This window comes from Pogona vitticeps, chromosome 4 (genome assembly GCF_051106095.1).
Source record: "Pogona vitticeps strain Pit_001003342236 chromosome 4, PviZW2.1, whole genome shotgun sequence".
Classification (NCBI taxonomy): domain Eukaryota; kingdom Metazoa; phylum Chordata; class Lepidosauria; order Squamata; family Agamidae; genus Pogona; species Pogona vitticeps.
Window position 1 is genome coordinate 8,237,386 of NC_135786.1, and position 12,048 is coordinate 8,249,433.

General features: G+C 44.2%; 1 protein-coding gene across 1 annotated transcript in view; it reads right to left on the reverse strand.

Annotated features, from left to right (window-relative positions):
- Nucleotides 1-12,048, reverse strand: part of COL20A1 (collagen type XX alpha 1 chain) — a 135,587-nt gene that overhangs the window by 51,607 nt on the left and 71,932 nt on the right. Inside the window, exons 22-23 of the mRNA XM_072996741.2 lie at nt 7,353-7,391; nt 586-724 (exon numbers count right to left, since the gene is read on the reverse strand). Of these exons, the coding sequence (XP_072852842.2) occupies nt 586-724; nt 7,353-7,391 (178 nt within the window). The remainder of the gene's footprint in view (nt 1-585; nt 725-7,352; nt 7,392-12,048) is intronic.

Genomic DNA, 12,048 nt, shown 5'->3' on the forward strand with positions numbered 1-12,048 from the left:
CCACAGTTTAAGAAGGATGCCAACAAACTGGAGCAAGTTCAGAGGAGGGCAACAAGGATGATTAGTGGGCTGGAGGCTAAACCCTAGAGGAAAAGATTGAAAGAACTAAGCACATTTAGCCCTGAGAAAAGAAGACTCAGGAGAGATAGGATAGCACTTTTCAAATACTTGAAAGGTTGTCCTACGTTGGAGGGCCAGGATCTGTTCTCAATCATCCCAGTGTGCAGGACATGTAATAACCGGCTGAAGCTAGAGGAAGCCAAATTTAGGCTGAATATCAGGAAAAACGTCTTAACTGTTAGAGCAGTATGACAATGAAAGCAATGACCTGGGGAGGTGGGGAGGGATCCAACACTGGAGACATTCAAGAGAAAATTGGACAACCATCTCTCAGATCTGCTTTGATTTGGATTCCTGCACTGGACTTGATGGCCTTGTAGGCAATTATCCTATGAACCTATGATTCTATGAGAGCAACAGCCTGTTGTGTACTGTATCCAAGGGGTAGGAGATTCTCAGTGCAATGGCTGAGTTTGAGGACAGAAACCTTCCCATCGTGCCCCCTTTCCTGCTTTCTCACATTACCTTGTCTTCTGGGTCAGCTGGATATCTCGGAAGAGGGTGTAGATGTGAGTGCCCAAGAAGATGTAAGGTTCCATCGCAACCCCTCTGATGGACGCATACTCCTTCTCAGTCAGCCCAAATGCTTCCATCATGTCAAAACCTAGAGAAAGAAGAGAAAGAGGGTCAGGCATAAAGCTGGGGTGGCCACTTGGCCACCTGAGAGCCGTTTGTGGTTCTCGACCTGATCTCATGTGGATTATGGTCTGATTACAAAATCCCATTGCATGTGGAGAGGTCTCTGTTTTCTAGCAACCAATGGCATGGGGAGAACGATGTAAATCCTGTAGGTGCTGCTGGTTAGGAAAAAGGCTCTCTCCACGTGGCCTCATAATTGGACATGGGTGACTGAGGGAAGGTCATGGGCCAGAGGGCAAAAGTTAACTCTCCGTGTGTACTACAACCTGCATTTAATCTCCCCTCTCATCAGCGGTCACACTGCCTTTCCTGAAAGGCTCCTTCCAATCTTAACTGCTGTCGAGGAAAAGCATTTTGTGAGCCTGTGTATGTGTATGTGTGTGTGTGTGTGTGTGTGTGTGTGTGTGTGTGAGAGAGAGAGAAAGAGGGTTTATTTGTATTTCTTTAATGAACAGAAAATATGCATTAAATATTTACTCAATATTTATTTAACTTCCATTATAAAAGCAGCTCCATGCAGCTCAGGCATCAAAAGAACAGACCAAAAAGAAATTTTAACAAGATTAGAACAGATTAAACAACAAAGGCACTCAAATCACACTAATCAGAGCGATTCAAATTAGCATCTTAATTAGAACACTAGTTTAGAAGGACGGGTTGAAGAGGTGCGTCTTCCCAACCGTTGTAGGATCAGCAAGAGGAGCAACCGATCACATCACAGAGGGGAGCACATTTCTGAACCTGGGAGCGACGGGGGAGGAACCCTCATGTGATGGATAGCGCAGTGGGTTGGGCGTCTGACCTTCTAGCTCTACAGTTCTAATGTCATTATTATTGTTCTTTGAGTCCAATGACACTCCTGATGCTCTTAAATTACTATGCACCTCATTCAAAGTGCAGTTGTTGTTTAGTCGTTTAGTCGTGTCCAACTCTTCGTGACCCCATGGACCAGAGCACGCCAGGCCCTCCTGGCTTCCACGGCCTCCCGGAGTTGGGTCAAACAAGGTGCAGGGGTGAGCATAAACAAGCATCCTATATGCCTACTGAGCACACTGTCCATGTGTTCCTTCTGGATGGGCAACATCAAGACGTCTGGATCTCCCTCCTTACCATTCTATATCCTGGGATGGACAATCTTCTCTGGCAGCCCTTGTGAAATGTCCTCTCTAAAAGAGGACACACCGCCAGGTATATGTCAGTGGCTGAAATGCTGCTGCTGCTGTAAGTTATATTGTGTGAAGCAGATGATGTCATCAGCTGCAGAAATTTAGTGGAAATAAGACATTTACAGTTTGTCCCCTGAAGGTCCCAAGACTGCCATGCAATCACTGTCATTGTCGGGATGCTGCTGGGGACCACAGACAGGGAAGGCTTTAATGACAAAAAAAATTGCCCCTGCTAAAATGGCTTTACCACTGGTAGCCATTTTGGTTGATTAAAGAATTCCCCTCCCGGTCCAGAGGCCCCCAATAGCTTCCCAACAATGACAGTGATTACATGAGAACCTCAAGACCTTCAGGGGAGAAATCAGAAACACTTTATTTCTGAATGATCATTTGAACTAATGATGTCACCGTCTCTGAGTGAATGAATGAGGCAGTAAGTGCCAGCTGAGGTAAACCAATCAAATAAGGTACGGTCTATAAAGGGAGACTTGTAGCCAAATCTGCTCTGCAGGTCCCTGCCTGACTATTTTATCCACTGCGTAATTAGAGGAAGTTTATTTTTAAGCCTCTAAATTTCTCACCCCTCTGCACAAGATGTTATGCGGTGTAACTCACAGAACAGGATTTTAGCCAATATGTATATATGAGCTATGGCAGAGATGACGCAACCTTCTTCTATGAAGAGTCATTGATATTACCCATGGATTCCTCATTCCGAGACTAACTGGATCCAAACCAAAGGCATGGACACTTGTTTTGGTATCAGCAAACAAGAATCCTGCCAGAGCCTCACCCTCATGAGCTTCTTGTATATGTACAGTATACAAGAATGCCCTGGGATCTCAGGCAGGCTGGTGACTTGAATTCTGCAGTGAATCCACTCTTGATTTCAGCCTGAACTTAATCTGCAGCTATCCAAAACATTGAACCCAATGTGTAAATGGGAATCAGCACTTTGGACAGCTCCCATAAAGTTCAGCTAAAAACTGAAGTGCACTCATCATCCCCACATAATCAAAGTCACTCGTTTCTCGTGCACCATAGTCTCTCTACCCCTACCTTTTCCATGGCCAAATCCTACAGGCGTTGCCAATGACAGGCTACTGAGAAGGAGGCCACAGGTCTGGATCATTATACCTGGCTTTCAGAACTAAGCATGAAATCTCTGGTGCTAGATCAGAAGCATCACACACAGTCCCAGCTCCATTTGAATGGACAGAGTATCTGCCGGGTGGATTTGAAGCCACTGGCTCCCAATCCCTCCTTTGCTATAAACACCAGGTTTCTTAGCCTTGCCTACCTGCAAAGGCTGTGAGGTGGATAAAATGACATACCCCAGATTTCTACACTGCTATTCTGAGATTTATAGAGGAAGAGACCAAGGGTAATATGACCAAAAGAGAATAAATGGCATAAAGCAATAACCCCATATCCACAGGGGATTGGTTCCAAGCCCACTGACCTCCTGAAGATGTGGAAAAGTGAAAGCTACACATGGAAAAGAAAAACATCCAGGAAAAGAAGTATTTTCACCATGTATTACCAGAACTGGCGAGTAGAGGGAGCCATAGACCAGTGGTTCTTAACCTTTTTGAAAGAAACGCCCCCTTGAGCCATTGAGGAAGTTATCATCGCCCCCCTCCCCGCAGTGATATCTTATTTATTTATTTATTTATTTATTTATTTATTTATTTATTTATTTATTTATTTATTTATTTATTTATTTATTTATTTAAGACACTTAAATCCAATGACCCCTGAAAACAAAATTAAACTCCAAGAAAATGAAATGCCTCCCAAAAAGTAACATTTAATGATTTAGTTGCAAGTGAATTTTAAGACGCAAAAAGAAATATAAAAAGGGCATAAAAACAAATGCAGGAACTAAAAATTTCAAGACAAAAATCTGAAACTAAATTAAAATTGGAGGAAAATATATATTCATGCACACTGTAAAAAGGCTGCAGCCATCTTCACAGGTTTGGCTTGCTCCAGCGCCCCCCTACCGCCCCCTTCTGCTCCAGTGCCCCCACGCCGCCCCTTTTCGTTCTACCGCCCCCCTGAAAAATGAAATCGCCCCCTGGGGGGCATTATCACCCACGTTAAGAACCACTGCCATAGACCATCCTATGTATCTTTCAACACTAGGAATATATAGCATGGTCTCTGGCTCTCTCTAGTGTCCAGTTCTGGTAAATACATTATGAAAATATGTATTACTAGTTCTTTTAATATTTTTAATATTTTCAGATCATGGGTAAGAGATTCTGCAGATACTGATCCTGAAGATATGGGGATCCTACTGTATTTTTTTTCCTGCAGTTAAGAGCACCAATCACTGTGAAAAGGCACGAGATTAATGATGAGGCATCAATAGCCAACGTGGAATTTGATCCCAGGCTCAAATCTGTTGTAAGCCGCCCAGAGACCTTTGGGTAGAGTGGGCGGCGTATAAATTAAATAAATAAATAAATAAATAAAATAAATCTGCCCATGGGTTTGAAGCAGTTCTTGCACAGACTATTTATTTATTTATTTATTCATTCATTCATTCATTCATTCATTCATTCATTCATTCATTCATTCATTCATTCATTCATTCATTTAATATCCCGCCTATCTGGTCTTATGACCACTCTAGGAAACTCTACCCTCTGAAACTAGTGTGTTTCACATTTAAAAGTGCACGTGTAGCAGTCGTAAAGATCCATCCAGTTGCTCTATAACTGCACCATTTCTCATGCTGTAACAAGCAAGCTGGGATAAAAAAAAAATTAAAAGCATGCTCCCACGTTTATCTCTTTTTCCCCTTTTCGCCCCTTTAAACTGCTAAGCGAGGGCTGATCTAAGCTATGTGGTGAATACAAATTTTTTCCACCAAAGTAAGAAAGGAAGAGGGAAAACCATATTTTCCCCAAGCCTCAGCAAGATTTTCCTTCTTTCCCAGCTCCTCATTACAGCCTGATGAGTCATTTTCTAAGTCTTTAACACAATCTGACTTTGCAATCAGCCATATTCCACACAAACCCTTGCTTATTTGAATTTTATGGAAAGCTGAGGCCCGGGTGGGGGCAGAGGGAAGGAACAACTGGAGGAGAGATAACCGCATAAATCACAAGGGGAGCATGTTTTATTTTCATTTTTTAAAAAAAGCCCCACATATTTTAATCAATATTCTGCTTTCCCCCATTTCACCTCACCCATTGCTTCTATTTTCTGTCACTCAGTTCCAATTGTTATCTTCAAGACAGGGAAGGTCTGTGGCATGGAGGCAAAAGGCTCTTCTATTTCTGAGGAATTAGTACACTTGCTGGATTAAATCTGGCTAAAAAGGCCAGCCTTGAAATCTTTGCATCTCAATTAAAGTTTGCACCGAACAGTGAAGTTATCATGCAAATGTGAAGAGCTGCAGCTGTAAATGGCATGGAAGAAATAACAAGGATTGAACAACCAGAATTGTGTAGTGCTCCAACAACATCCTCTCAGGCTTTTTCCACTTGATGTATGTATGTTAGATTAGGCATCCTTCAGTCTCGAGAGACTATGGCAATGTGCTATGAATAGAGGTCTTGGAACAGCATCTAGTGTGGCTGAGAAGGCCAATTCGAGAGTGACCATCCCTTCCACACTGAAGACAAATCCAATTGGTCCCCTGTCCAGCTCCCTGGTTTTGCTGCTTTTGGGACTTCCTCTTTGCCTCGGCCTGCTGGACAAGGGACTCTTCAAATTGGGAGCAAGAATAGTGGTCTTCACACTCTGTAGGCAGTAGTAGGCATCCTTCAGTCTCAAGAGACTATGGTAGGAGGTCTTGGAACAGCATCTAGTGTGGCTGAGAAGGCCAATTCAAGAGTGACCATCCCTTCCACACTGAAAACAAATACAATTTGTCCCCTGTCCAGCTCCCTGGTTTTGCTGCTTTCGGGACTGCCTCTTTGCCTCGGCCTGCTGGACAAGGGACTCTTCAAATTGGGAGAGGCCGTGATGCACCACCTGCCTTCAGGTTGAACGCTCAGATGTCAAGGTTTCCCATCTGTTGAGGTCCATTCCTAAGGCCTTCAGATATCTTTGTATCGCAGCTGTGGTCTCCCTCTGGGGTGATTCCCCTGCACTAATTCTCCATACAGGAGATCTTATGGGATATGACCATCAGCCATTCTCACAACATGCCCGAGCCAACGTAGACATCGCTGTTTCAGTAGTGCATACCTGCTAAAAATTCCAGCTCGTTCTAGGACTACTCTATTTGGAACTTTGTCCTGCCAGGTGATACCAAAAATGCGTCAGAAACAATGCATATGTAACGTGTTCAGCCTCCTCTCCTGCCATGCACAAAGGGTCCAAGACTAACTGCAGTACAGACACACACGCACACACATTGTGAGAAAAGACTTAGACGATGTGCTCCAGAATTCTGGTGGTGCAATCCTTTTTTATTTCTTCCATGCAGTGAGGAGGGGAAATGTAGGCAAGGAATTTATCTACAAATGAAACCGTCGTCGGGAAGGATCATCTGCAAGGGCTGTGCTGAACGTTTTCAAGTAACCTTTCTTTCTCCTTTTTTTGGGTGCAATCAAGGTGCCATCAAGAAGCCAAAACATGCTGTCTAAGAACTGACAAACTACATCCCCAACCCAAGGGCTAATTTATGACTGATTGCAACCCCAATCAACTGCATTTTGCGTACTTTGAGAATGACTCAGTGGCCAGAGCCCCCTTGCTGATTTGCACTTGTATAACTGGAATTGTGTTATGATGATGTATTTGGTGGTAAATTGCCACCCATTAGCAGCATGCTGGTCTCTTCATCCCCTGCTTAGGGTCTATCATGTGTGCAAATGGCATGTACATCAGAGCACAAGCAAAACAGTTCTAACCATTTTGGTTTTCCAATATATTGACTTTACAAATATACAAACTGAATAAATCTCTTAAAATGTTTTATATGTGTTCCCAGTGTTATCATTTGGGGTTGGTATCTTTCTCTCTCTCTCTCTCTCTCTCTCTCTTTAATTTCAGACATTTAATATTGGGTAGTTGGGTCTTTGTTTAAAAATAACATTCATAAATTAAATTAAATTTTAAAAGGACCCCAACTCTAGTAAAAAGCCACTGATTTGTGAATAAAATTACTTTGTCACCTTACAGACATATTGTTCATGTAATGTACCATAAGCGTGTTTTCCTGATGAATTCATTGATTCCAAAATGTCCCACCCTTAGCAGGTCTCGGAAACTAAAGGCCATGGATTCCTTCAATGAATCAATCCATCGCACATTTGGTCTTCCTCTTTTCCTACTACCTTCTGTTTATAGGCATTGGCCACCTTATATTGAACTCTTACAGAGAATTACGCAATGAGGTCCAAAACAGAAAGGGATGTTATGTTCCATTCTGAAGGAACCCTTTGGGATGGCAGGTCTACCTACCTTGCAGAGAGCCTTCCGTGGAGTCAAGAGTGGGGCAGTCTGCAGAATAACAAAGAACAAGGCAAAGTTTTTACAAAAGAGCATAAAAACCTTCAAAAGACTGGTTTGCAATGTGATGCAGAGGAGGAGAGCAGAAGGCTGACACATTAGCAAGGTGAAAACCAGCTGTAAGATGCCCTCTTATTAGGGTGACCAGAGGAGAGAGCTCCTCTACTTTTTATAGCTGTGTGGAGGAGGGAGCCTCAGCAGGGTGCTTGCATTAAAAGCTGTGCCTGCAAAAACCCCTTCGTCAAAGCAATCACTAAAGGCAAAGAAACCTCGTTCAGTTTTTCCACCTCACCCCCCCCCCCCCTTATGCATGGTCCAAAGAGAAAACACCTAAGCAAAAAGAGGACATGTTTGCACCGAAAAATGCCTGTAGTACACTATCTGCAGAGGATGACTCAGAGAAATAATCTCCATGTTTTGAAAGAGAAACAGAATTTGTGTCATTTTACTAGGGGAGACTGTGATCGAGCAGTGCCAATTTAATCTGCTTTCCTGCATCTAGGATCTCCAGGCAGGGCTGGAAAAGGAGGCCACCTGAATCCATGGCTGCCAGCCAGTGTTGACAGCATTGGAGTGAATGGATCAATGGTCTGCCTCGGCTTCCTCGCTTTCTCTCCTGGTGGGTAACTTCCTGATTCTTCCTCTCCCTTCTTGTGGTTATTTTTAAACTAGACCTGCCTCGGACAGCCGTTCGAACAGAAGGAGGTCCTCTGTCAAGCAAGGTCCGTGACCTGCCTACTTTGAAAGGCAGCACAGGAGTTACATTTTGGTGCGGCCCCTGAAATCAATACTGCCCCTTGCTTTGGTAGCCCCAGTTTTAGGCTCCAAAAATGGTTCAAAATAGTTTCTTTTCAGACTACAGCTCCCAAAGATGTCCAGGCAGCACAGCCAGTACCAGGGCGTAAAGGAAAGTGGGCCACAGAGGAACAACACTGAGGAGGCACTGTAATCTACAGGTGAATCTGTTGGAGTTTTTACAGTGTTGCATGCTGCCTGGCGGGTAGGTGGGGCTCGTCAGCCATGGAAGGCAGCCCATCTAGGAGAAGGAAAACTCCGATTTCAAACCTCCACTGCCTTGTGGCTATATCCACTCATGGAAAAGGCTTCAGGAGATAACCTTGAGGCAAAATCCGGAGCTGGAGTCCCGAAGGCAGCTCGTGTCATTCTGCCAACTCCTGCGACGTTGCTGGAACCAGTCGTATTGGCTCTTGCCTTTCCATTGGACCATTTCAGCAATGTGGAGAGGGGGGATCTGCTGCTTGGGTAACAGCCTATCCTCCATATTACCTTACCCGGGCTTCATGCTCTGGAGAGGACACTCCTCGATTCAGAGCATGTTACCATAGTCTCTCGAGACTGAAGGATGCCTATGATGATGATGCTGCCTGGAGAAGGTTTGGCTGGGAGAAACCTTTCTGGGCTGGCATGACTTGTCAATCTATCCAGCACTAACATATAGTTCCCTCTTGCCTCTGAATTCAAAAAGAGCTGTGCCTCTCTGCTGAAGGCTTCTCTTTCCCTCTTTTTTGTCTGTTGGAAGCAGTCAATGCATTTGTTGAGGCCTGTTGCTGAAAGCAGTCATATTTGTCAGTTTGCTGTCTGAGCTGTCCAACTGTAAGTAAAGGAAATGGTTTTTATCCTTTCCCTTACTAATGTCTCAGAGTGAGTTGTTGAGACTGTAAGTGCCAGCTCAATGAGGAAAAGGGGTGGACTCCTGTGGGGAATTTGAAACTATTCTGCTGTGTGAATCCCATCACTTCTGCTATGCAGCTAGAGGCTTTTGAACAGAAATTCTAAACTCTGCAGCAGAATCTACTCATCAACATAAGGAAAATAAAGAGCAATCACCTCCTGGCCTTATTTACATTCCTGTTTTAGTATTTCTCTCCTTTTTTGTCCTCCTTTTTGATGGGAGCTCCTGCCCATGCCTCACAGAGGATGGGGCGGGAGAGGGTGTCACTTCCCCCAGTTGCCAAAAATGGCCGGTAACGGAACTGGCTACCACTCAGCAGGGAGTGTGAGGCCAAAATCCAATTGGTTTCTTAGCATCTCAGAGCAGTAGCCTTTCTTTCCACCTGTTATCTGAGAGTCTTTACCTGGAGACACTCAGAAATAGGAAATACTGCTTTTTCTAGACTACATCTCCCAGAATCCCACAGTCCACCATTTTAGTGTCCATGCTGGCTATGGAATTCTGGAAGCTGTAGTAAATCAACAACAACAACCACCCCTACCACCACCACCAAATCTTTCAATTCCTGGAGACACTTGGCATCTTCTGCATGCCAAGCATGTTTAGTTTCTTCTCTGCAGCACTAGGGCATCATCCAGAGTGACTTCCCTGATGAGGGACATGCACGCTTAGAAACAGAGATGGGCATGAAGTGAAAGACAAACCAGGAAGTTTGTGGGGTGGCGGAATTGCTGGTTCGTTGAGTTGGGTTAGGTTTGCCAAAACCGACAAACCAGGAATTTTATGGAAAATCACTGATTCATTGGTTCAGGTCAGTTTGGATTGGTCAAAATGGATGAACTGGAACCAACGTGACCCACAATTTTTTTTTTTTTTTTGAGATTTCATGAACTTTCTGGTTTATTCCATGCCCCCCTTCCCATGGCCCCTGTAGCCTCTGTATCTCGCCCTGTTGCCGCCTACTCTTTGCCTTCCTCCGCCGCCGCCATCTTGAGAGACAGCGGCCCGGCTTCCCTTCTGGGAGTAGACCTCTTGCCTCTGCATATGCTGATAGGCAGACGCATGCACAGAGGCTGCGGAAAGAGGGAAAGGAGGAGGAAGAGAAAGAGGTGGCAGGTCCAGGTAAGGAGATGATGGGGGGGAGCAGGCTGCGTGAGTGCAGTGTTTAATTTCACATCCCTCCAGGCACAAACATTTTTTTTTCTTAAAATGAACCCGTCGTGGGTGATTTTTCTTTTAACGGCCAGATGATTCGTGGTTTGTGGGTAGCCACGAACCACGCAATAACACAAACCACCCTTTTTCTGGTTCGTGTCAATCTCTAATTAGAAACAAACATTCCAATTTTGATCCATTCCCAATGGATATATTTTTAAAAAATCTCAGGTGGCATGATAAGGCAAGAGGCAGCATTTCTTACATTGTCCCTTCTCAGACAAAAGAAGGATTTTGTCCAAATGCCTTCAATGGAGGCTTTTCCTAATTTCTAGTTCATGGTTCATTTCCACTGAAAGTCTCTTTGAAGAAGCAAAAACAAAACAAAACAAAACAGAAAAACACCCTTAGGGGCACATTTCCCTTCAACGAGACCCATTATCTATCGAGACCCATTATGTATCAGAGGACATCCTTTGGATTGGCAGGTCCAGAACAAAAGATACTGGGAAGACATCATTTGGCAATATTTGGGGAGCCAGATTTAAATAAGGACAAGGTTTCTCTGCTACAAAGTCTTGTATAAATTAACTCTCTTGGTCTCTATTGTTCAGGGCACCTTGTCCTCTTCTGTATCTGGCACTCAGTTCCTTGTTACCTGGAAACCAAGGATCTTACGGCTGAGAGAAAGGAAGGTTCAGGATAAGACGTCTCTGTTAGTTGGGAGGGGAAGCGGTAGATTTAAAACCTATGGGTCAACCCAGCAGGGGCAGACAGAATAAGCCACTGAGCTTCCCAAGGTCCCTTGAGGTTGCTTTGAATCTGCTCTCCACTTGATTTTGTTTCCCATTATTAGTGTGGTACTTGATTCTTTTAAATATCTGTATACTTGCCGTTTCTAGCTTTTAAATACTGTACCATCTTTTAATGATGTGAGCTGCCTTGGGTCCTTTTAAAGGTAAAAGCTGGGGTGAAAATAGATGGAGGGACGGACAGATAGACAAACAAGACAGATGTTGGAAAAGATTTTCGAATATCAACATAAGAATTCCTTAGCCAGCTGGGCCATAAGCAAGGAAATTCAAAGAGCCACCATCTAAAATGATGAATAAAAAAGGTAAAGGTTCCCCTTGACAATTTTTTTTTGTCCAGTCGTGTTCGACTCTAGGGTGCGGTGCTCATCCCCGTTTCCAAGCCATAGAGCCAGCGTTTTGTCCGAAGACAATATTCCGTGGTCACATGGCCAGTGCGACTTAGACACGGAACGCTGTTACCTTCCAATCATGTTGGTCCCTATTTATCTACTCGCATTTGCATGCTTTCGAACCGCTAGGTTGGTGGGAGCTGGGACAAGTGACGGGCGCTCACTCCGTCGCGTGGATTCGATCTTACGACTGCTTGGTCTTCTGACCCTGCAGCACAGGCTTCTGTGGTTTAGTCCACAGCGCCACCATGTCCCTCAAAATGATGAATAGCTAGTCTTTAAGGTGTTTTTGTCTTGTCTGGTTTCTTTGGATATTCATTCCCTGTCGAATCCTAGAATGCCACATCACAGAGACAGTGGACGTTCAGAGCTTTTCCCACTTCTTTGCTCCCACCCAAAACAGTGGCCATTCTTGCTACGACTGAACACCAGCAGAACATCACTGGACATATAAATAGCTGCGAATTCTCCCCGTTTGCTCAGAAATAAGACAGGCTGGGGACGCTCAAAGAAATATATAAGGTTCACTCTGATTTTGCTTTTATTGCCTCTTCACACTCCCACCTTTTCAAAAAGCGTCTTGTGACCCAGAAATC